The 26,546-nt window shown below is 45.0% G+C and overlaps 1 protein-coding gene across 1 annotated transcript in view; it reads right to left on the reverse strand.

Annotated features, from left to right (window-relative positions):
• LOC310859941 (contactin-associated protein-like 4) overlaps positions 1-26,546 on the reverse strand; it is a gene marked incomplete at both ends in the record, with an annotated part of 126,483 nt that overhangs the window by 40,114 nt on the left and 59,823 nt on the right. Inside the window, 6 exons of the mRNA XM_083766708.1 lie at positions 5,928-6,098; positions 8,983-9,110; positions 11,906-12,068; positions 21,610-21,810; positions 23,086-23,205; positions 24,023-24,129. Of these exons, the coding sequence (XP_083622834.1) occupies positions 5,928-6,098; positions 8,983-9,110; positions 11,906-12,068; positions 21,610-21,810; positions 23,086-23,205; positions 24,023-24,129 (890 nt within the window). The remainder of the gene's footprint in view (positions 1-5,927; positions 6,099-8,982; positions 9,111-11,905; positions 12,069-21,609; positions 21,811-23,085; positions 23,206-24,022; positions 24,130-26,546) is intronic.

The following is a 26,546-nucleotide window of genomic DNA, read 5'->3' on the forward strand; positions in this document are numbered from 1 at the left end:
TCTGTAAAATATCTGTGGCCACAACTGCTAAAGAACAATTACAGGGTTATACAGGATTTATCTCTGATCAATGAGTGCCGTATGATACATTTAGAATATTTAATTACATTTTCACTGCTGAACCCGACTTTCCCGTACTAATTGATAAAGACCTATGTCCCTGCCGAACCACACTTTCCTGACTTTTGTTTTATTCACCAATTTTGATAACTTTTGAGACATACAAGGTTTTCCGCACAAACATTGTAATGGGATACATCACACGTTTGGATCACATGACCCGAACAAAACTGATGCTTGCTTCTGCTGGGAAATCAGCATCGGCGGCTATCGACGGCTCCTGAGGGATATTACCCGACACTAGGAAAAGCGACCACGTTATTTTAACCTACCTACCTGCACGAGGTGTGATTCTTAAAAGGTTAGTGAAAAACTGCGGCAGTGAAGTTATTTTCACGATCGCACTAAATGTGTTAACACTTCGAACGCCAAGACGGCATAGGCATTACATGATGTCAGAGAAAAGGCATTCAGGTGAAGGCTCAACGGAGCAAACATTAAAGACGAGGTCCATAGCCTCCGCTTCAGCAAGGAGTTCAACAGCTAGCGCAGCCGCCACTAAGGCTCGTGCCAAGCTTGAGGCAGCACGGGCCAGGACCGAATTCATTAAGAAGCAAGCGAATCTCATGATCGAAAAGGCTCGGATGGAAGCGGATATTGCACCTTTTCAACAAGGCGATGTGGCTGCAGCCATTGCAGAAACAGAAGTGCTAGAGGTAGCAGCAAAAAGTGAATATGCTTCGCTGGAAGAAGCAGGAAAAAGCTAATATGAAGAGAAGCATTCAGTACAAGCTGTCTGAGCGTGTTGTCTCTGAACGCGTTAACAATTGTGTTCAACAACAGGCCCAGCTAGAAGTAATAACCCCTGTAGGTGTCGAGCCTTATGGACCACCGTTGGAGCCCATCATTCATGATCTCTGCAACCTGCAACGCCAACAAGGCAGCATCGCTCTGCAGCTCGAGCTGCACAATACGGGAAGCTCGATAACAATGGCAACGATGGTGCAGCTCAGCCATCACAGAGGCCAAAACCAGAGAGACAAACGCCAGTGAGTCATTGCAACATCCAAACGCTGCCATTCTCTCCCACACCTATTCAGTCTTCACCACAGCCACCGAGTGGAGACTCTGGTATGAGTGACATCGCTAGATACTTAGCACGACGTGAGCTTGTCAACTCAGGACTCTTCAGGTTTGATGATCATCCGGAGAGCTATTGGACATGGAAGTCATCTTTCTTGAATGCCACAGAGGGTTTGCACCTATTGGCTAGTGAGCATGAGCTAGATGTGATGTCAAAGTGGTTGGGAGAACAGTCTGCACATCATGTGAGGCGGATTCGAGCCGTGCATTTAGGCAATCCTGCTACAGGCTTAAGGAAGGCTTGGGAGCACCTGGAAGACTGCTATGGCGCCCCAGAGGTTGTTGAAAGGTCTCTATTTGACAGACTCGACAGCTTTCCGAGGATCAATATCAAGGAACCCTCAAAACTTCGGGAGCTAGGAGATCTTCTACAGGAGATGGAGTCTGAGAAATGTGAAGGTTACTTACCTGGGCTCAACTATCTTGACACCCCCCATGGTGTTGCACCTATCGTAGACAAGTTACCTTACAGTCTTCAAGAGAAGTGGATGGGTCAAGGTTCCCAATACAAAACTGTTCATCGTGTTACCTTTCCGCCATTCTCTTACTTCTGTGACTTCATCTGCAGAGAGGCTCGAGCACGCAATGATCCGAGTTTTGCTCTCTCCCCAGGAGTGTGCCAAAACCTGAGCAGCCAGCCAAGAGTCAAGTGAAAAGCTCAGTCTATGCCCATAAGGCCGAGGTCTCGTCAGATACTGTGAGTCAGACGCAGTCAGATGACGAGAGCAATTCAAGATGTCAATTGGATGTCAACAAGCAATGCCCAATTCATAAGAAGCCCCATCCTCTCAAGCACTGCAAGGGGTTTAGGAACAAGCCTCTAGAGGAGCGTAAGATGTTCTTAAGGGAAAACGGCATATGCTTCAGATGCTGTGCTACAACCACTCATCTGGCCAGAAACTGTAGGGCAGCTATCAAATGTTTTGAATGTAAAAGTGACACTCACGTTACAGCTTTGCATCATGGACCACCCCCTACAACCTCAACCGAGCATAGCGGGGAGAGAGAAGCTGTAACACTGCAACCAGATGTCACTTCAAAGTGTACTAAGGTCTGTGGAGATGGTAGGAATACAAGATCATGCTCCAAGATCTGCCTTGCCAAGGTTTATCCAGAGTCAGCCACACAAAGCAATCAAGCTCTATGTAATCCTGGATGAGCAAAGAAACCAATCACTTGCCAGAACCGAGTTCTTCGACCTGCTGAACATCAAGGGAGAAAACTCAGCTTACACCCTTCGCACCTGTAAAGGTGTATCAGAGACCACAGGGAGAAGGACCACAGGTTTCATTGTGGAGTCCTTAGATGGAGTGACAAAGGTGAAAATGCCAACTCTGATCGAGTGCAACAATATGCCAGATGTCAGGGCAGAAATACCAACTCCAGAGGCAGCGCAGTGGCATACACACCTAAGGCCCATTGCTCATTGCATTCCTCCTCTGGACCCTAAAGCTCCAATTCTTCTACTCCTGGGTCGCGACATACTCGGAATGGAACAGGCAACACACCCTACGCACAGAGACTGGGTTGTGGTCGGAAATGTCTGCCTAGAATCAGAGCACAAGTCTTCAGCTGTAAGTACCGCACCCATGTACTCGACAACGGACGTCCTTCTCTTCTTGCTGCACGTCCCAACCAGATCTGTGTCAAGGAGAAGTTCAGCATCAAGCCTCCGCCTGACGCTTCGCTAGCATGCGACACCTCCATCTACGACAGCAGACATGCGATCTTTGAAAAGTCAGTGAAAGATGACAAAGTTGGATTGTCTATTGAAGATAGACCCTTTTTGGACATCATGCATAGAGAGATGTTCATGGATGACAGCAACAGTTTGCAGCTTATCAATTCCTATCTCAACTGTCACAGATTCACCTTTCTCGTTGACACCAACCATGCTCCTCACTCAAAAGGTCTGCACCCTCCGTGCCCCTCCAGGCGACTTCAAGGAATTGGACCTACACAGGCAGCAATGGCGGCAGGTGAAGCATCTTGACGACACCTTCTGGAGCAGATGGAAGCGTAAATACCTGGCAACGCTTCAGAGCAAATGGCAAGAGGAATGTCATAACCTGAAGGAGGGAGATGTTGTCCTTAAAGACACCCAGGCCAAGCGCATGGCCCATGGTCCTTGTGACCAAGGCACTGGCTGGCAGTGACGGACGAGTCAGAAAGGTCGAGCTCAGGGTTACAATAAATGGGACAATCAGGACATTCTTCAGACCTGTTTCAGAGACAGTTTTTTCAGAGACTAATATGTTGTAGTCTTTACACTGTGTGAAGGTTTTTTGCGATTTCTGTTGTATAGTGGTATCTGATTAATACCAAGCGGGGAGTGTCATGGCACACATTATGTGGCCTTCTAAAACTACTCTTTTGCACCTCCTAGAGGCGATTTCTGTAACAGAGCCAGTAATTAGTGTTTAGTAATTTCAAATGTGTTAGCTCAGCTCAATTGTTTCCAGCACACCTGAAACCCTAATTTGTTTGTAGGCTCATGCAGTTTCAGTTTGTTCATGTGAGACACAGAGGCAGAGCTCCTCTCCTGATTTTCATCTGTTGTGCCTTGGAAAAGCCTTTGCTTTTTTACTATTCTGTCTCAGATAGATGCGTGTCCCTTCTACATCCCTTTACAGATAGCGAAAACCAGAGTCGAAAACCAGGGTAGCATTCCAAACTTTACTATCCTCTTCTCATCATCCAATAATCGTTAATTTGTAAAACTGAAATAAACATGACAATGTCTTTATCAGAAAACATACTTCAACACAAATGTATAATCAATTATAGCATACCTCTGTGCATGTTGACAAAAAGCTACTGTAGTCTAGCATAATGACAAAAGCTACATTCAGCTTAGCTTAGTATTTCTTACATGAAATTTACGAGAAATTTAAACTCAAAACCACACATGAATTGCATTTCTGTATTGTGTACAAGTGTGCATTTAAATAATAATGTAATTCATGTGGTTTTGAGTTTAAAATACATTTCATGATGCTGTAAAAAATACTAAGCTAAGCTGAATGTAGCTTTTGTCATTATGCTAGACTACAGTAGCTTTTTGTCAACATGCACAGAGGTTATTGTATGCTATAATTGATTATACATTTGTGTTGAAGTATGTTTTCTGATCAAGACATTATTTCAGTTTTACAAATTAACGATTATTGGATGATGAGAAGAGGACAGTAAAGTTTGGAATGCTACCCTGGTTTTCGACTCTGATTCCATGATCATGTTCGCTATCTGTAAAGAGATGTAGAAGGGACACGCATCTATCTGAGACAGAATACCCTGCATTGGCCAAAAGGGATCTCAGAAGTGTACATAACAATATAGATTGTCATCAAGCATTCCAATCAACATGAAAATGCCTTTGCCATAGTCTGCTTTGGGAGTTTCATTATTTTAAATATAAAATGAACATCTGAATAAAGCTTATTTTAGTTGCATCATTTTGTCACAATTGTTTATGTCTATGCTGGCTCCAGACAATGACAGGCCATTAGTCAGTGCTGTTCTACCTCCTTATATTATACCGTATCTGTCTGCAAAAGACATCCTCCAACCTGCTGTTCATCTGTTGTCAGGCCAGACAGATGGCTGCATAAAGGTCTAATGACCAAGTCAGAACAACAGGCCAGTCGGAAAAGTGTTCATGTTTGCAACTTTGCATGACAGGACTCTATGAAATTGTGACAGAATGGCCTCCGCGCCGCCCATTCTGTCACAAAACAATTCTATGGCATTGTACGATGATTTAACCAACCACTTTGTTGTACGACTGTGTGGGAGAATATAACCCATTACATGCTCATAACAAATCGCAATGTGATGTGTTGTGAGCTTATGTACTGTGGTTAGAGACATATCAGGTTGACAGTAGGTAAGTTATTGTGATAAATGTCAGAAGGACTCAGGGAGACAGGGAGTGAGTGAGTGAGTGAGTGAGTGAGTGAGTGAGTGAGTGAGTGAGTGAGTGAGTGAGTGAGTGAGTGAGTGAGTGAGTGAGTGAGTGAGTGAGTGAGTGAGTGAGTGAGTGAGTGAGTGTGTGTGTGTGTGTGTGTGTGTGTGTGTGTGTGTGTGTGTGTGTGTGTGTGTGTGTGTGTGTGTGTGTGTGTGTGTGTGTGTGTGTGTGTGTGTGTGTGTGTGTGTGTGTGTGTGTGTGTGTGTGTGTGTGTGTGTGTGTGTGTGTGTGTGTGTGTGTGTGTGTGTGTGTGTGCACACTTGCATGTTTGAAACAAGACGGAGACAACGGTAGCCCACAGGACATTATTAATTTAACACCAAACTGCTCAGCTACAGTAGTAACATGCACTTTGTGTCAAAGCATTCTTGAGCACTGAACACCTATCTGCTCCCGATGAACAGGTTGCTGTCTCGGCTGCCTCTGTGTGTGGATGTGTGAATGGGTGAGTGAAAAGCGATATAGGTGTTAATAAAAAGGTGTTGTATAAAAATAAAGACCATCCACTCTGAAGGACAGGAAAGTGGAGTGTTTAAGTAGCAACTTTGTGTGCATGTGTGTGTGTGTGTGTGTGTGTGTGTGTGTGAGAGAAATATCGAGAGAGACAGAGCGATTGACAGTTGAAGAAGAGAGCTACATTAGCATGATGTGAAAAATCTGTATGACTTTTAGGTTTAGACGAGAAAGGAAAAGGGATCTGGACAGAATCCATCAACTGCAGCCGAGTTTGAATTCATGTAATCTAGATTTGACTTACAGTTGAGTTCAATCCGGATGAAGTCCTTGATACCCAGATTTTCCAGGAACACGCCAGAGGAGGCGGTGGTTTTAAACAAGAAGGAGATATCGGCACTCAGCTCTCCATGAAATGTGGGGAAGTGGAGGTATGAGGTCTCCTTGTCGAAGAACGCCGCATTCCAAAAGTTATCTGGAAAACAAATGAAACCTCATTATAGCGTGCAGCCTTTTAATGAAAATTACATGGCAAACAAATGAGCCAACTGTTCAGCTAATTAGCAAACAACAAAGGCATAATTCAAGCTATAACCCTAACCCAGTTAGGGTGATTCATCTCTACAGGATGAATCACCCTAACTGGGAGAACATAGCTCTACAGTGTAGAGCATGTATTTATTTACCTAGATAACCAAGGGCTGCAATTATGAATACATGAAAGGATAAAAAATAAAAAAATAAAAATGTATACATGTATGTATTCTATTAGACTACTATCGGGAAAAAGAACAAAAAGGGGGACTAATGTTTTTACAGATGCAGTAATGGTAATTACTAATTAGCCTGTATGTGGTTGTAACCTCACAACTTCATTAACCAGCAGAGTGACAGTATGTCGGGTGAAAACTTTGAATGTGGAAAAGACTTGTCTTTATTGTAGTCCAGACATCATTGCATTAATCTGTCTATTGGATGAGTGAGACAACGAACATAAAACTTGCAGGCCCTTGAATCTTTCATGTGACACCATCCTACACCACATTACCTTTCTTAATAGAAACCCTGAAATCATTCATACCCCTTCATGGCAACTTTGACAGTATTTAAGAAAGGTAGTGCACTGAGTGGAATACATGTCATAGCTGTATATTCATGACATTTGAATCCCAGTCGTTCTTAATGCTTAACCACATGAACCCTAGCATACCTTTTCTTGGTATGTCATAATAGCCAAACATTCAATGAAATGTGCAAATCTACAAGCTCACAAAGACAGGGCCAAGTACAGATCCTTGGGAATATAGGGTTTAAGAAGTGGTTAATTTCTACTCATGATGTACAGTATGTACAATGTCATACGATCAGAACATTTCAGAAATGTGCAAAAATCAATCATTGAAGGGTGCCACCTAGATTATTACAGATTAGAGAACTATAAGCATTACATAAGCATACAAAATGCTCTTTTGTATCGTTTAAGCAATGAATTTAAGCAAGAGGGAATGCCAGAATGTGAAATACACCAGCGCAAATATAACATGGTATACAATTTACAATTTAGGCATTTAGCAGACGCTCTTAATCCAGAGCGACTTACATTAAGCAAGAACAAAAAAGCATGGGAATACATCACATAAAAACATTTATCAAGAAACATGCGTAAGCTAAGAAAGTAACAGTGGAATATCTATATCATATATGTCAAACTCAAGGCCCGGGGGCCAAATCAGGCCCGTGAATGAATTATCTTTGGCCCGCGGGATGATATTTAATTAGTATTAGAACTGGCCCTCTGGTATATTGCACGGACCACCATAATACTACTAGTCCTGCTTTGTGAGGATCATAGAACAGGAAACTGAGCTTAATAATACATTTTCAGTTTGAAATGCATTTACTTTTATGCTATTTGCCTGGGACGTCCTCCTGACCGCGGTGCCCGTGTGTTGAAACACAGTCCGGCCCTTGACTTCTACCAATTTCTTTATTTTGGCCCACCGTGTATTTGAGTTTGACATCCCTGATCTATATAATGAAGCTATACATATAAACTATACATCTATACTACTATGCTATACATAATTATGTGCTATGACTACATACAATGCAATTATAGTGCTGTCTACATAACATGCTATAAGTCTGTAACAAATGCTATCTAAGTCTACAGAAATGCTATCTAAGGGGGTAGGGTAAGTGCTATAGGCCATGATGTAGTCTGAAAAGGTGGGTTTTCAGACTACGGCGGAGGATTGGGAGTGATGCTGCAGTTCTGACTGCAATGGGAAGTGCATTCCACCGTTTTAGAGCCAGAAGGGAGAAGAGTTTACGTGTGGAGCGTTGTCCCGGCGTTTTTAGTGAGGGTACTTCCAGCTTCCCTGCGTTGGCTGATCTGAGTGCGCGGGAGGGTTTGTAGGGTTCGATCATACTTGCAAGATATGGGGGAGCCATACCTTTGGTTGCTTTGAATGCCAGCATCAGAGTTTTGTATTCTGTGCGGGCAGCGACCGGGAGCCAGAGAATTTTGGCTGGTTGAAGACCAAGCGAGCTGCGGCATTTTGGATCAGCTGGAGAGGCTTAAGTGCACATGCTGGTAGGCCATAGCATGACCTCCAAGGGTGTATACCACATATTAATTATTAATGTTTATGAGTATAAAGTAAAGAAAAACAGCTAGCAGTGACTGTTTCTATTTTCTGTTTCAAATGTTATTTCAAATTCAAAAGCAGGCCATCTTCGTGTGTAGCCTGTACACAGTTTTAAATAAAGAAGTAAATTAATTACAAGAAAATCCGTTCTCCTGCGATTCTCTGTGAGAGGTGGCGACTTTTGTGTCTGTCTCAAACTCGCTTCAAGAGAATTGCCAGCCTACTATTACTATAAAGTACAATGTCTATCTAAAATGCACCATGTCTCTGTACATCTGTCTGTACATACGTACACTGTATGTGTGTACGGCTGTAATGCACGTAACTCGAGAACCATTCACACTTCAAATTCGACACACACGTTCCACACCCGCACAGGGAGTGCAGTGCCCGGTGTTGAATACCCCTGCCCATGCTCCATATATGGAGCTGGCCTGTTCTGACATCATGACACTCCATATTTGGGCATGCCTGACACAGAATATATAGGAATAAAGGGACACAGAGAGACAGATAAAGAAATCTCCATATATGGGCATTAAAGGGACACAGACAGATGGGTGAAACGGGTACTTTGACACGGGTATTGCATAGCCGGGTGGGGCATGGATCTCCAACTTCCATCTTTACAGACTCTGTGTTCTACAGCCGGGCACCGGTCTAGTCAGTATCACGTTTATATACAGGCCAAACTGAATTAGGACTTACTGTCCCCATGGCAGCGGAGAGATCCCACACTGTAGGCAGCCTCTGACTGTGGTCTGTAGATGTCCCCCAGCACCAGGGACCACACAGGGAGACTCTCCTTATGGGTCAGCAAACCCCTGTCATTAGTCCTGAAGGAAGGGATGGGAACGATGACTTTAGAATGACATTTTAACGTAACTGATTGCGATGATTATAGTACTGCTACAGTTCTACCCACTAATGTAAGCCTGTTGTTGCCCACCTAAAAAAAGAACTTCCAGGACTGTATACTATATATGGTTCATATACAGTATACAGTACAGTAGCACCGTCTGATTAAATGTTGATGGGCAGCAGAAGCTCTAGAGTGTAGAAACAGCACAGCTTGGACAGGGAGATGACAGCAGGGAAGGGGTTTGTCTGTAGTGTCAGCACTGAAATTGGCTACAGCCCAGTGAATGTGTCTAATGTACTGTATGCCTACATATTGTAGCATGCATCCCAGGGGTGTGCCAATGCAGCGGTTCTGAAACATTTCATGTCAAGGACAAATTGATATGAATTTGGCCGCGGACTGTTGATTTTGTGCCCATAAGAGGACATTAGCCACCACCACTGGGGGGTTGCGGGACCCTCCACTTCAAAAAACACAGTGCTAATGGACAGAGAAGGACTTCCCATGCAGCATGCCTTGGTGCACACACAAACATTGTTTCTGTGTTATCATTAATTATGTTATTAATTATTTGTTACATGCAGGGATGCCTAGATTCAGATCATTTGATTTTGAGTATCTGCCGATACCAACTTTTCCATATATATATAATTATATAGAACACATATACCATATCACAATAGTACAATATCCAAATTCCGATCCGTTTCCGATCATTTGAAAACGATGTGATGGGCTCCGATTTCCGATCAAACATTGGAACTATCCCATTGAGATAGAATGAGCACGTCCGCAGCCATTGTTACAATGGGAGTCAACGCTATAGTGTCGACACTCTCATACTATTCCACTCAGGTTTTAGATTACCACCTAAAACAACGGTAGTGGCATATAATGCTGAAGATGCTAACCTCTCCCCCTGCCTGGTACGATGGCACCAGTGACCAGAGTGCCGCGAGGTCACTGACAAGAGCAGCTAGAAAACGGTGACAACATCACAACATACCCTGTCAGACGATCTACCCGGAGGAATCGCTAACTATGTGGTGCCACACTCATGGCCGCACTGAAGAAGACAACCAAGAGGATGCCAGGAATCACCATAACAGCCAGAAGAAAGGAGAGTCCAAGAAGATGTAGTCCTGCAGGCTTCTATCAGGGAATTCTACATTCTAGTAGACAGTTTGGCACTGTGAGGTAAATGCAGTCCAAGCTGACATCCCCTCCCTCTGAACAAAGGATCGGTCAGATAACTAAAACACTATGTATAAAATGAGACCTGAATGGTGTTCGGTGCCAAGCCCTCATTGACGTGAGAGCTTCTCTCTCCCTGATCCGGTCAGGGAAACAGGTCAACACCCATGACTCCCTGAACTCAGGTTGGTCCGATGACAAAACCGATTAGAGTTGTGACGAGGGAGCGGGCCCCGATGAGAGGAAAAATGTCTACCTAATCGATCCTGCAGATAGCTTTGGCCACTAAGAGCTTGCACAATGTTTTCTGGCTGGCTGACACCCAAGATGCGTGCATCATCGGTTTTGGACCAATTTGATTGTTTGGGGAGCCCTCCAGCATCACCAAGGGGGAAGAGATAACTGTGCCAACATTTAGCCTCAGGCACAATGTGCAGTATGTCATCATTCACATCAGCAGATGGAGAGACCACCACTACAGCCTCTTAGAGCACCCCAGTTGTTCCAGTGAAGAAAAGTACAGCAGCAGGGAGTTCTGTGTGGATTATCGGCAGCTGAACGTGGTGAGCCATAAGGAATCACCTGCTGCTCTGCATTTACGATGTGATCAAACACATCATCGGCTCAGTTCGCTGGACCTCTACAGTATCCCCCGAGGCTTGGCCCAAGAGCACTTTTCCCAAGAAGTGGCAGTTTAAAATCATGCACTTTTGTCTCTGCAAAACCCCCATCATCTTCGAACGGCTGATATATTATGTTGTTGTGACGGACGCAACGAGAGAGAGAGAGAGAGAGAGAGAGAGAGAGAGAGAGAGACTCCACGTGCCATATTACGCACAAGCCGTAGCGTGAGAACGAGAGAGAGGGAGACTCCACATGCAATTAGGTGACAGATCCGTCTTGAATACATGACTATAGAGACAGAATCTGAGGACAGAATCTGGAGGAGTAATATCAATGTGTTTTTCAAAAGTCTGCCTCCTGGTGGCACTATAACAGGCCGTTGTGGAAAATTTGGGGCAGAGGTTCATCGTTGGCATCCAGGGAGTGTGCGTGCAAAATTTGGTGCCGACCGGGTTAACGGTGCCGGAGATTAGCTGGTATCAGACGGACGGACGGACACACACACACGGACTCACACACACACACACACACGGGTGGCGGTGGCTCAGGGGTAGAGTGGCTGGATGGTAACCGCAAGGTTGCCAGTTCGATCCCGGCTCCCCCAGAGTTACTGTCGAAGTGTCCTTGAGCAAGACACTGAACCCCTAATTGCTCCTGATGTGCTGGTTGGTGCCTAGCATGGTTTCCTGCCGCCATCGGTGTATGAATGTGTGTGTGAATGTGTGAATGTAATGCACAATCTATGTAAAGCACCTTGGATAAAGGCACTATATAAATGCACCATTTACCATTTAGTGCAAAACATACTCTCTCCCCATGCCTTCTCCCCATGAGACAACAAACAGGGTACATAAAAATAAAAATCTGTACTTTATGCTCCACAGGGAGGTTGAAAATAAACAGTCGTTGCAAAGTACAATTACTATACTACACGATAATAAGGATCCATACCAGTGCTCGTGGTCAGCATCACAGTTGCAGTAGTGTTTGTCGTCCAGACAGTTGTGTTGCAGGGCACATGCACACTGCTGGCTGCCTGGTAACGCCCCGGCCCAATACTTCTGGACCTGCCCTCCATCTGGACCTCCCACCCACCAGCTCAACGGAGAGCCCTCTGGGGCGCGCACACACACACACACACACACACACACACACACACACACACACACACACACACACACACACACACACACACACACACACACACACACACACACACACACACACACACACACACACACACACACACACACACACACACACACACACACACACACACACACACACACACACAATTAGCAAAGGTTGTAGAGATTCAACTACATCACATGCAGCAAGGTTACTGCTAAATTATATCAAATTGTGAGGGGCTGAGGGGAATGATTGAAGGTTGCTACATTCCAGCTTGTTGGCTCAATTTACAGCTCAACAAACTGTCTCCTGGCGAGCTCGTTAGCTCAGACTTCTCAAGAACTATACCTGCCTAGCTACCCTACAGCTATGGAAGAAAGAACTATACCTGCCCAGCTACCCTACACAGATATGGAATAAATAACTATACCTACACAGCTACCCTACGGCTATGGAAGAAAGAACTATACCTACACAGCTACGGCTATGGAAGAAAGAACTATACCTACAAAGCTTTGATTGATTGATTGAAATATTTATTAACAGTTTGTAGAATTTACAGTACATTTTAAGCACAAACTCAATACAAAGACTGTCAACTGTGAGTGGACGACCCAATTAAGCATTACACTTGTTTACAACAGGGTCCACATTGTTCAATTCATCAAAACATTTAAAGACATACAAACATTTAGAGACATACAAATAGACATTTCTATGTAGCTAAAGAACAGAACAGGAATTCATCATATGGGAAGCAAAAAAGGGAAAAGATACAATATACAGTTCAAGGTTCAAGGTTCAAGGTTCAAGGTGTTTTATTGTCACATAGATGTACAGGTACAGCATTGTGAAAAACTTTCGTTGGGTGATGCTCCACAATACACATAGTTAAAAATAAAATAACAATACTAAGTATAAAATTCTAAAAGTTTTAAAAGTTTTAAAGGACTCAGGTCAGTATACAAGGCCGTAATACCACGGAATGTTCAATGTTCATTTAGGCTTGTTGAGCAGTCTCACAGCCTGAGGGATAAAGCTGTTCTTCAGTCTGTTTGTGTTGGCTTTGATACTCTGGTACCTCTTCCCCGAGGGCAGCAGCCTGAAAAAAACTGTATGGGGGTGCGTGGGGTCCTTAATGATCCTCAGGGACTTCCTGAGGCATCGCTGAGTGTACAGTTCCTCCATGCTGGGCAGCCGACACCCAGTGATACGCTCAGCTGAGCGCACCACCCTTCTGAGGGCCTTGTGGTCCCCGTCTGTGCAGCTCCCATACCAGCTGGTGAAGCTGCTTGTCAGAAGGCTCTCGATCGTCCCTCGGTAGAAGTTCCTTATGATGTTAGGGCTCAGGCCGAACTTCTTCAGGCGTCTGAGGCCATATAAGCGTTGTTGCGCTTTTGCAACAACCGCAGTTGTGTGTACCTCCCATTTCAGCTTTTCCTGGATGTTCACCCCCAAGTACTTGAAAGTTTCCACCCTCTCCACGACAGCGCCGTTGATCGTGACAGGAGGATGTGGGTCCCTCCCCCGCCTGTAGTCCACGATGACCTCCTTGGTCTTAGAGACATTCATCAGGAGATGATTCTCCGCACACCACCGCTCTAAGTTGGTCACTTCCTCCCTGTATGCTGCCTCGTCGTCTCCGGTGATCAGCCCCACCACCACCGTGTCATCAGCAAACTTCACGATGGTGTTTGTGGGGTGTGAGGCCACACAGTCATGTGTGTAGAGGGAGTACAGGAGTGGGCTGAGAACACAGCCCTGTGGTGCTCCTGTACTGAGGGTCAATGGGGAGGAGGTGCGGTCGCCCACTCTCACCACCTGGGGGCGGCCCGTCAGGAAGTCCAGGATCCAGTCGCACAGAGCTGCGTGCAGACCCAGATCCTGGAGCTTAATGACGAGCCTAGATGGAATTATGGTGTTGAACGCCGAGCTGTAGTCCACGAAAAGCAGTCTTGCGTAGGTGTTCTTCCCCTCCAGGTGGGAGAGGGCAGTGTGGAGGACATGCGATATGGCGTCCTCCGTACTCCTGTTGGCACGGTACGCGAACTGCAAGGGGTCCAGGGTGGGGGGGAGCATAGGACATATTTTTGCCTTAACCAGTTGCTCAAGGCACTTACTGGCTATGGGTGTGAGGGCTATGGGGCGCCAGTCATTAAGACTGGTCACTTTCTGCTGTTTGGGGATGGGAATGATGGTGCTGGACTTGAAGCAGGTGGGAACAGTTCTGAGGGAGAGAGACTCGTTAAATATCCCTGCAAACACCCCTGCCAGCTGGTGGGCACAGGCTCTCAGGACACGTCCCGGGATGCCGTCTGGACCGGCTGCCTTCCGTGGATTAATCCGACTGAAGGAGCGGCGGACGTCGGCCTCACTGATGGTAAAGGGACAGTCAGAGGGGGGTTGCGGGGGGGTCTGCTCTCCCACAGAGGTGGAGGTGAGGGAGGGAGCAGTCGTGCTGGCAGAGGGTTCAAACCTGGCATAGAATGTGTTAAGTTCATCTGGGAGGGTAGGTGTTATTAGTGGGGTTTGGTTTGTTTTCCCCCTGTAATCGCTTATAGCCTGGAGTCCACACCATAGGTGCCTCGGGTTGTTGGTATCGAGCTTGGACTCCATTTTTTTGCTATATTCCCTCTTTGCCAGTTTGATGGTTGCCCTAAGTGAGTAATTTGCCCTTTTATACTCCTCTTGAGAACCAGACCGATGAGCTGTAAGCCGAGTATGGAGAGCTGTCCGTACTTCAGCATTCAGCCATGGTTTCTGATTGGGCATGATTTTTATTTTTCTCAAGGGGACAACATCCTCTGTGCACTTTTTGATGTAGCTGGTGACAGTGTCTGTGTAATCGTTCAGATTTCCTGCAGCCTTGAACGCATCCCAGTCTGTGTGATCAAAACAATCCTGAAGGATACCTTCTGATTGGTCTGACCAGCGGTGTACCGTCCTATAGACCGGGGCTTCCCGTTTCAGTCTCTGCCTATAGGCGGGGAGGAGCAGGATGGAGCAGTGGTCGGATTTGCCAAAAGCTGGACGGGGGAGGGCTCTGTAACCATTGCGGAAGGGAGAGTAGCAGTGATCCAGCGTGTTTGCCCCTCGGGTTCCGAAGTGAATATGCTGCTGAAGTTTGGGCATAATCTTTTTAAGATTTGCCTGGTTAAAATCACCAGCCACGACAAGTGCTGTATCTGGTTGCTTTGTCTCCTGCCTGCTGATCGCGTCGTGGAGTTCCTCAAGCGCTGTGTTTGTGTTGGCGTGTGGCGGGATGTAAACAGCGGCGATGGTGACCGAAGTAAATTCCCTTGGGAGCCAAACAGGACGACACTGCAGCATGATGTACTCGAGGTCGCGGGTACAGGCTTTTTCAATCGTAACGATGTTCCCCTGGTCACACCAGGCCCGGTTGACCAAGAGACAGACACCTCCTCCCGTCTTCTTCCCGGAGAGAACCGGGTCTCGATCCGCTCGGTGGACAGAAAAGCCCGGGATATCAATGGCATGCTCCGGCACTTCAGCTGACAGCCAGGTTTCCGTAAGGCAAATAACGTTACAGTTCTTGATGTCAGGCTGGAAGTATATCCGCGCGCGTAGGTCATGCAGTTTGTTTTCCAGAGATTGCACGTTAGCCAGTAACATGCTAGGAAGTGGAGCGCGGTGTGCACGCCGTCTCAACCGAACCAGGACGCCGGCTCTCCTGCCTCTTTTCCTCCGCTGTAGCTCGGGGAACAAGGCGATGGGATCCGGGTATCTGCTGCGGTGAGTGTGGCTCTCTACTTTGATGGTATGTAGCATGTTCCTGCTGTAGGTGATTCTCGTCATTGTATAGCTGTCAGGTCCCCTAAACTATGTTAAACTGATATTGTAAGACATCAGTAAATAAGGGTCCTATCATCAAAACTAGATATTGCTTAATATCTGTTTTGTTGCTATGTTTGTGGAGCTCCCAACACGTCGCCCTCACCCTCCTCACGGCGCCAGGTTGCCAGGTTATTACGAAGCAGTGAGGGAAAATGGGGGGGGGGGGGGGGTGGGGGGGATTCAGATTTTACAGAGGCCAGTTTCGAATTGCAGCCATCCGTAGGTGCCCTTTGAGAGCGGTTTTGAAGGAGTCAAGGGATTCACATGTCTTAATGACTGTTGGTAGGGCGTTCCACATTTTGGTGGCATAGGAGCGAAAATAATTTAGTCCCTTGTTTGTGCCGAATCTGGGTTGTACATGGTTTGTTGCACTCCCTCTGGTGTTGTGGGTGTGGACTTCGTTTACATTAAGGAAGTATTTAGACAGGTACATGGGTATCTTGGTGGTGTATCGAATCTTGTGGACCAGACCCATTGCAAGATGCTGTACTCTGTTGTCGACCCTAAGCCATCCCAGCCTGTCAAAGTGGGCAGGGGTGAGGTGGGTTCGGGGGGTGAGGCCAAGTAGGAGCCTGACCAGTTTGTTTTGGGAGGTCTGGAGCCTTGTTTTAAGGGCCTTTGAGGTGCTGTGGTACCAAGAGGTGGATGCATAGTCAAAGAAACCTTGTACGAGGGCTCCTGTTAAGGTCTTCAAGGTGTTTTTGCTGACCAGTGAGGAGATCCTGTAAAGGAATCTTGTTCTTTGATTGACTTTTTTGATTACGTTGGTGGCCATTTTATCACCGGAAAGATTGGCCTCCAGGATGGAACCTAGGTAGGTAATTTGATCTTTTTGTGTGATAATACGAAGACTATACCTGCACAGCTACCCTACACAGATATGGAAGAAAGAACTATACCTGCCCAGCTACCCTACACAGCTATGGAAGAAAGAACTATACCTGCCCAGCTACCCTACACAGCTATGGAAGAAAGAACTATACCTGCACAGCTACCCTACACAGCTATGGAAGAAAGAACTATACCTGCCCAGCTACCCTACACAGATATGGAAGAAAGAACTATACCTGCACAGCTAACCTACACAGCTATGGAAGAAAGAACTATACCTGCACAGCTACCCTAAAACTATGGAAGAAAGAACTATACCTGCACAGCTACCCTACAACTATGGAAGAAAGAACTATACCTGCACAGCTACCCTACAACTATGGAAGAATTAACTATACCTGCACAGCTACCCTACGGCTATGGAAGAATTAACTATACCTGCACAGCTACCCTACAACTATGGAAGAAATAACTATACCTGCACAGCTACCCTACAACTATGGAAGAAAGAACTATACCTGCACAGCTACCCTACACAGCTATGGAAGAAAGAACTATACCTGCACAGCTACCCTACAGCTATGGAAGAAAGAACTATACCTGCACAGCTACCCTACACAGCTATGGAAGAAAGAACTATACCTGCACAGCTACCCTACAGCTATGGAAGAATTAACTATACCTGCACAGCTACCCTACAGCTATGGAAGAAAGAACTATACCTACACAGCTACCCTACACAGATATGGAAGAAAGAACTATACCTGCACAGCTATGGAAGAAAGAACTATACCTGCACAGCTACCCTACAGCTATGGAAGAAAGAACTATACCTGCACAGCTACCCTACAACTATGGAAGAAAGAACTATACCTGCACAGCTACCCTACGGCTATGGAAGAATTAACTATACCTGCACAGCTACCCTACACAGCTATGGAAGAATTAACTATACCTGCACAGCTACCCTACAGCTATGGAAGAAAGAACTATACCTGCACAGCTACCCTACACAGCTATGGAAGAAAGAACTATACCTGCACAGCTACCCTACAGCTATGGAAGAATTAACTATACCTGCACAGCTACCCTACAGCTATGGAAGAAAGAACTATACCTACACAGCTACCCTACACAGATATGGAAGAAAGAACTATACCTGCACAGCTATGGAAGAAAGAACTATACCTGCACAGCTACCCTACAACTATGGAAGAAATAACTATACCTGCACAGCTACCCTACAACTATGGAAGAAAGAACTATACCTGCACAGCTACCCTACACAGCTATGGAAGAAAGAACTATACCTGCACAGCTACCCTACAGCTATGGAAGAAAGAACTATACCTGCACAGCTACCCTACACAGCTATGGAAGAAAGAACTATACCTGCACAGCTACCCTACAGCTATGGAAGAATTAACTATACCTGCACAGCTACCCTACAGCTATGGAAGAAAGAACTATACCTACACAGCTACCCTACACAGATATGGAAGAAAGAACTATACCTGCACAGCTACCCTACACAGCTATGGAAGAAAGAACTATACCTGCACAGCTACCCTACAGCTATGGAAGAAAGAACTATACCTGCACAGCTACCCTACAGCTATGGAAGAATTAACTATACCTGCACAGCTACCCTACAGCTATGGAAGAAAGAACTTTACCTGCACAGCTACCCTACAGCTATGGAAGAAAGAACAAGTAAGACGCGCAAACGCGTGAAGCGAACGCAGCTCGTGTGTGTGTGGTTGTGTGTGTGTGTGTGTGTGTGTGTGTGTGTGTGCTACAGCTGCGCCCTGTGTGTGTGTGTGCTACAGCTGCGCCCTCTGGTGGCGGGCGGGTGGTGTAACAGCGGGACAGACACACAGACAGACACACACACACACACACACACACAGACATTCAGCCCTTGCTGTCATAGTAAGTGGCTCACTGCGTTCGCAACTATACCTGCACAGCTACCCTACGGCTATGGAAGAAAGAACTATACCTGCACAGCTACCCTACGGCTATGGAAGAAATAACTATACCTGCACAGCTACCCTACAGCTATGGAAGAAAGAACTATACCTGCACAGCTACCCTACACAGCTATGGAAGAAAGAACTATACCTGCACAGCTACCCTACACAGCTATGGAAGAAAGAACTATACCTGCACAGCTACCCTACACAGCTATGGAAGAAATAACTATACCTGCACAGCTACCCTACAGCTATGGAAGAAAGAACTATACCTGCACAGCTACCCTACAGCTATGGAAGAAAGAACTATACCTGCACAGCTACCCTACACAGCTATGGAAGAAAGAACTATACCTACACAGCTACCCTACAGCTATGGAAGAAAGAACTATACCTGCACAGCTACCCTACAGCTATGGAAGAAAGAACTATACCTGCACAGCTACCCTACACAGCTATGGAAGAAAGAACTATACCTGCACAGCTACCCTACACAGCTATGGAAGAAAGAACTATACCTGCACAGCTACCCTACACAGCTATGGAAGAAATAACTATACCTGCACAGCTACCCTACAGCTATGGAAGAAAGAACTATACCTGCACAGCTACCCTACAGCTATGGAAGAAAGAACTATACCTACACAGCTACCCTACAGCTATGGAAGAAAGAACTATACCTGCACAGCTACCCTACACAGCTATGGAAGAAATAACTATACCTGCACAGCTACCCTACAGCTATGGAAGAAAGAACTATACCTGCACAGCTACCCTACAGCTATGGAAGAAAGAACTATACCTGCACAGCTACCCTACACAGCTATGGAAGAAAGAACTATACCTACACAGCTACCCTACAGCTATGGAAGAAAGAACTATACCTGCACAGCTACCCTACAGCTATGGAAGAAAGAACTATACCTGCACAGCTACCCTACACAGCTATGGAAGAAAGAACTATACCTGCACAGCTACCCTACACAGCTATGGAAGAAAGAACTATACCTGCACAGCTACCCTACACAGCTATGGAAGAAATAACTATACCTGCACAGCTACCCTACAGCTATGGAAGAAAGAACTATACCTGCACAGCTACCCTACAGCTATGGAAGAAAGAACTATACCTGCACAGCTACCCTACACAGCTATGGAAGAAAGAACTATACCTACACAGCTACCCTACAGCTATGGAAGAAAGAACTATACCTGCACAGCTACCCTACACAGCTATGGAAGAAAGAACTATACCTACACAGCTACCCTACAGCTATGGAAGAAAGAACTATACCTGCACAGCTACCCTACGGCTATGGAAGAAAGAACTATACCTGCACAGCTACCCTACAGCTATGGAAGAAAGAACTATACCTGCACAGCTACCCTACAGCTATGGAAGAAAGAACTATACCTGCACAGCTACCCTACACAGATATGGAAGAAAGAACTATACCTGCACAGCTACCCTACAGCTATGGAAGAAAGAACTATACCTGCACAGCTACCCTACAGCTATGGAAGAAAGAACTATACCTGCACAGCTAACCTACACAGCTATAGAAGAAAGAACTATACATACCTGCACAGCTACCCTACACAGCTATGGAAGAAATATACCTCACCACCACAGAAGGACAGCTGGGAGGCAGAACATTGTTGAGAATTGACTTTTGTGTCAACTAGTAAGCCGGATAGTGGCCTAGTTAGGGTCTGGCCTTGCAGTGAGTAAAGTAGTAGTTCCGTTGGGATCTGGTATTATTTGGAATCAACAAGATTAGTTTTGTTTTTGTTCTCAATATAAAAGGCCCTGGCTATTGTCAGTGGGGGACAGCACTGTCTGACTTGAGTCTCAGCAACCACATCAATCCTTCCACTGACCCCTTCCTTTTTGCCTTTGTTACGTTATTACTGTAGACTGAACAAGATGTTTCCCAGCTGCAGAATTTTAGCTGACAAAGAGACCCACGATAGAAAAAAAGACATGTTTCACAACAATAACAGAGTAAGAAGACCGTATCACAAGATAAGTGACAGCTCATTGGGCAGGTCTGCTGTAGTCAGCACTTAGAACACAGGACTTTCTCTCTCCTTTTCTTCCCCTTCTCCATTTGTTCCTCCCTGTAACTGCATCCATTGCCTGTCTGATGACATCCATCTATGTCCTGGCCGGCCTGTCAGGATTTCAACACAAACCATGCATTGTAGGATGTCTCATTGCGCTTCACTTGACCCGTTTCAGCCCTGAGGATCAGGTTCAGCACTGTAGCCCTGTCTCTGTTGAAATCAGACGAAGAGAAGAAGACTGAGGAGAGAAGCTGGGAGTGACACACTTGGGGTAACGGGGTACACCTGGAGTTAACCACATGAACCCGATTCTGGGCATAGTGGAACATTCATTGCAAATTGACAAATGTTCTAGAACTAAATTGGCTATTTTTGGCAAAGAGATTTGGTGTAGACATGGGAGAAAATGAGGCGGGCAAGTTAAAGTACACACACCTGAGGGACCCCAGCAAATGAAGAATACAGGGTTTAAATGGTTAAACAATAATCAACTGTGTATTGTCTATGGTGTCCTCTTGTAAAGTGCAGTCCATGAGCCGAGGGGCCACAATAGAACCATTTACCCAAACCCTGTTAAACAACCAGGCACGGCTGCTGTGTTTGTTAAGTTGAACAGTTCTGCAAAGAAATAATGTAATTCCTGTTTGGACTGTAAACATACAAGTCTGCATCCTTCCCTCTGGAGACAACAATCAAGAATGGAACAAAGAGTTTCTAAGAGCTAAGTTGGTAGAGTAAAAAACAAACAAACAGACAGTAGAGAGTAGAATATCTTGCTTCATCAATGTGTCTTACCTGGTGTGTTGAGGAGACGGGACTTCCTGCAGTGGTAGGACAGTTCCTGTTCACAGTGCTCTGATTGGCTGATGATGGCTGCAAGCTGCTCCTCCTCAGACGAGTAGTCAAAGTGGACTTCATGCTGATTTCTCCCGGGGAACGCTCGTACTCTCGTCAGCTCTGTGTTGTTATGCTGGATCACCATCCATGTCTTTTCATCTGAGGGGTAATGTCAGACAGAGAGAGAGAGAGAGAGAGAGAGAGAGAGAGAGAGAGAGAGAGAGATTACTGAATGTAAGTGAGAACATGAGAAACAAATGATAATCAGTATTCACATTATGCAAATGTTAATGATGCTAAATGATGTGGGGAAATGCTCCACACGTCCCAAACTCTTCTCCCTTCTGGCTCCAAAACTATGGAATGCACTTCCCATTGCAATCAGAACTACAGACTCACTCCAAATCTTCTGCCGTAGTCTGAAAACCCACCTCTTCAGACTCCATCTTAGCCCGTAGCACTTGCCGTAGCCTCATTGACCTTACAGGCGTATGCAAAGGCTCAGCGTTAGCTCCGTTTGGAATCTCAATATCTACGCTGCTACGCTTTAGCTCCGAGATGAGGTTCCGTGTCAGGATATCCCTGCACAGATTGGAATGGGCTGTAGCTGGGTCGAGCCCATCCACGAACAGTATCAAACAGTACTCTTTTCAAAAAGTAAAGGTATCAGAACGGAGATACAGTTGATAAACTTAAGGCCGGCATGTAACATTTTAAGTCTGGGGTAAAACAAGAGCTTACAAAGCATTTACTTTTGGAAAAAAGTACTGTTTGATACTGTTTTGACACTGTTTATGGACGGGCTCGACCCAGCTAGAGCCCATTTCGACCTGCGCAGGGATATCGTGACACGGAACCTCAGAGTCATCTCAGAGCTAAAGCGTAGATATAGGGGTTCCAAACGGAGCTAGCTCAACGTATGTAGATAGCATTTCATGTAGACATAGCACTCTATAGTATATACGCAAAGTTTCAATATATAGATATTCCACTGTTAGGTTCTTAACTTACGTATGATTCATGATTACCATGTTTTTGTTCTTGCTTACTGTAAATCGCTCTGGATTAAGAGTGTCTGCTAAATTATAAATTGTGGGAAACAAGGGGGAGTCATGTCAGTTCTGACAAATGATCTCAGACTTCTCCTGACAACGAGTCTTTCTTTGGAACAGATTTAATAATAGTCTGGCCCCCAATCAAAGTCACTGAGTTACTGAATGTGACTGTGTGAACATGTAATTGCTACAGGGTGTGTGCGTGCGCATGCGTGCGCACATAAAACGAACACACACACGCACACACACACACACACACACACACACACACACACACACACACACACACACACACACACACACACACACACACACACACACACACACACACACACACACACACACACACACACACACACACACACACACACACACTTACTTGTCATGTTGCAGTAGATAAGCTGGGGTTTGATTGGTCCACTGCCATCCACATCGATGTAGTAATGCCCCGACGTGTTGCCTTTATGTTTATAGGCCTCACATGATGGCTCATATACAGCTGAGGACACAATTTAATCAAGCTCAGGAAAATCAACAGTAACATCGCAGAACCATTGAATGACTAAGTATAAAATAGAGTTGAAGTGGTTAACTCAAAATGGTTAACTCGGAATATATAAATATAACTAAATGGAACAATTTTCCTGTGTTTTATTAAGTATGTCAGTGGTAATGATGTTCAAATGCTATCCTCGGTGGATTATCAGGCTGCAAAAAAATCGATCCATTTCAAGAGAAATTCCTACACTATTGTACATTCCTATTGTACAGTACATTCCAAGACATTCCCTTGGTATGGTGTGTGGGGCGGAACCTCTCTTGTGTTTTATGGATTTGACAAGCACTAAGTTGCCATTAAAGATCTGAGTAATGTCTGATCTCCTTACAGGACTGTGTGGCTTGATTCAATACAAGCACATAGTTCTTTAATTGCACTCACCCATGCTAGCCTGTAGCACTTGCCTTAGCCTGCCGACCTTACAGGCGTATGCAAAGGCTCAACTTATCTAACTCAGATAGCATTTTGATGTAGACATAGCACTATATAGTAATATGCATAGTTTCATTATATAGATATTCCACAGTTAGGTTCTTAGCTTACGTATGTTTCATGATGACTATTTTTTGTATACGTTTTGTATCAAGTTGTGAAACAGGATATATATCATTTTTTTATTTTAGTTAAAATGCTCAAAGCTAGGGTATATTAGCAACATTCAGTTTAGACACATGGACATTTACTCAGTAAATATAAATATCTTTGAACTGAGCCAATTACAGACAACCAGGTCTTAATCTTGGCTCCGGTTGCTTACAGGAGTGGCAGGTGGCTCCTCTGTAGCCACTGTTGGAACAGTTACAGTGGAAAGTGCTCCATGATTGAATACATCTGCTTCCATGCTCACAATGACTGGGCGAGCACCTGAGAGAGAGAGAGGAGAGAGGAGAGAGAGAGAGAGAGAGAGCGAGAGAGCGAGAGACAGAGAGAGGGTAGACAGAGACAGATTGTTGATTTGTTGTTAAAACAAACTTTCTAATGTGTGAAGTGTGCATGTGTGAAGAGGATTCTTCAGGAACGCCTTTGGCAATGCATGAATAAAACAGCTGCAAGTGAACATAACAAGACTTCCATTCTCCTCTTTCAACATTGAAAGAAGCACAGCTGTGTTCTGAAATGTGCACAGAAAGCATGGTTCGAAAATGTTAAATTTCAGTGAACCTTGTAGAACAACCCGTGAGGCTACATTGTGTATATTCATTGCCTCGGGTATGCTGCAACTGAGGGGGGGGGGGGGGGGGGGAATTAGGGGCGGCCCGGGCTGTCAATCTCGCCTCAGGGCCAGTGGAACATTCTAACCACCACTGCTCCCCATCCACTGCAGATGTGCTGGTTATATTAGAAATAATTGATTAAAGTAATGTTTTATTTTTTCAAATGAGTCCTAGGATGTAGTTTTAAAGAGGAAACACTTTACTGAAGATCTGCATGCTATTTATCTGTTGATGGATAGCTTCTATTGTGAAATGCATAATGTGAGAATGCGAGAGTCAGCAGTCCAAAAAACAGCTGAGCTCAGATGCGATCAACATATGCATCCTTCATATTGCTGCTTTCACTGAGAGATGGAGTGGCTCTCAGAAGGATCAGAGGAATATTTGCTGCATCTCTATATATGGACTTTGACTTTGACCATTGCTTGAACTATATTGTCTGCTTGAGATGGCAATCCCATCTGCTGTTGTCATCATTTTACTGTAAATCACTGTGGATAACAGTTTCAGGTTCAAATTTAAATGTTTGATTTCTAAGGAAAAGAACAAGGCCCAAGGCCTTGTTAATACTGAAACCAGATATAATCAGTAAGGGAAGTTTATGCATGTACTATGTGTACTATGTAAACTCTTCATTTCCATATTCCAGCCATTCAGTTGCAAAAATAATTTGGGGACCCCCCAAAATAATTTGGCGACCCCCCGAGGGGTCACGACCCACGGGTTGAGAACCCCTGCTATAGAATGATACAAACATAGTGTTATTATGTTGTAGCCTGTATCAGAGTGCTTGTTCCACTATACATCTCTAGGGTACCTGGCTTACAGTACGAGGCAGGAGAGAGTTGCAAGCTTAACTCTTAACTAACACAGTCCACTGTAAATCTCTCATGTGGGCCAAGCTTAACTAACAGGTTGCTGACTCGCGGTGTGGATCATAGCGCTTATATCCAATCTCTCCAGGTTTTATTGTTGCCTCTGGCTAAACTGACAGCATATGCCATTGCTTGTGGGCTAAACCAGAATTGGGAAAGCTACACTATATACTGCAAAGCCCTCTGAAACCTTTACATTCAGCACGAGATAAAGAGAGAGAGAGAGAGAGAGAGAGAGAGAGGTACAAGGTGAAAGGTGAAAGATAAATACAAGGCGACAAAGAAAGACAATAGAGGTGGCGACAGAATGGGGGTAAAGGTATGTATTTTTATCCTTCCTTTATGTCTGCACCCGCTCCTAGACACGCACATGTGAGCACACCCACAAAAGGACAGAAAGCATTTCAAATAACAATGGCACCATGAAGGACAACCTGTGCGTGCATGTGTTCATTAAATTAAAACGTATCAGACTGACCCGAGATTGAAAAAAAACCTTGGATAATCTTCCTCTCTCTCTCCAATTGTATGTGTGCATGTGACTGTTATGGTGTATTCCATGGTGTATTTTTAAGTTGCATGATGAAGGTCTGTCTGAAAGGTCCTTTCCTACTAATAACAGAGCCAAGCTGCATTAGTCTCACTTCAAAACACACACTATTCACAGACACACTGTAAAATCCTCCAGGTGAATATAACTCCGACAGTGGGTTAGGGTTTTTCTTTTTACATTGTCAGAGTTAAATGAACACAGGATTTTACAGGCAGACAGAAAATAATGCATGGCTCCGCACGCATCTCTCTCTCTCACACACACACACACACACACACACACACACACACACACACACACACACACACACACACACACACACACACACACACACACACACACACACACACACACACACACACACACACACACACACACACACACACACACACACACACACACACACACACAAATGGTTTGATGTCCAAAATGTGCAACAAAATATGGGCTACGTCAGGTCGACACATACGTCACACACACACAATACTTTCTGAATACAGAATACAGTCAGCCATGATATCCGAGAAGGGATTTCAGCACCTGGACAGCAACTAACCCATGCCATCAGCCTGAGAAAAGATTTCAGAACCTTGGACAGCAACCATTCATTCTGACCAGACAGAATAAATCCTGTGTTGA

The sequence above is a fragment of the Protomyctophum parallelum genome (assembly GCF_964188405.1).
Source record: "Protomyctophum parallelum genome assembly, chromosome: 6".
Taxonomy (NCBI): domain Eukaryota; kingdom Metazoa; phylum Chordata; class Actinopteri; order Myctophiformes; family Myctophidae; genus Protomyctophum; species Protomyctophum parallelum.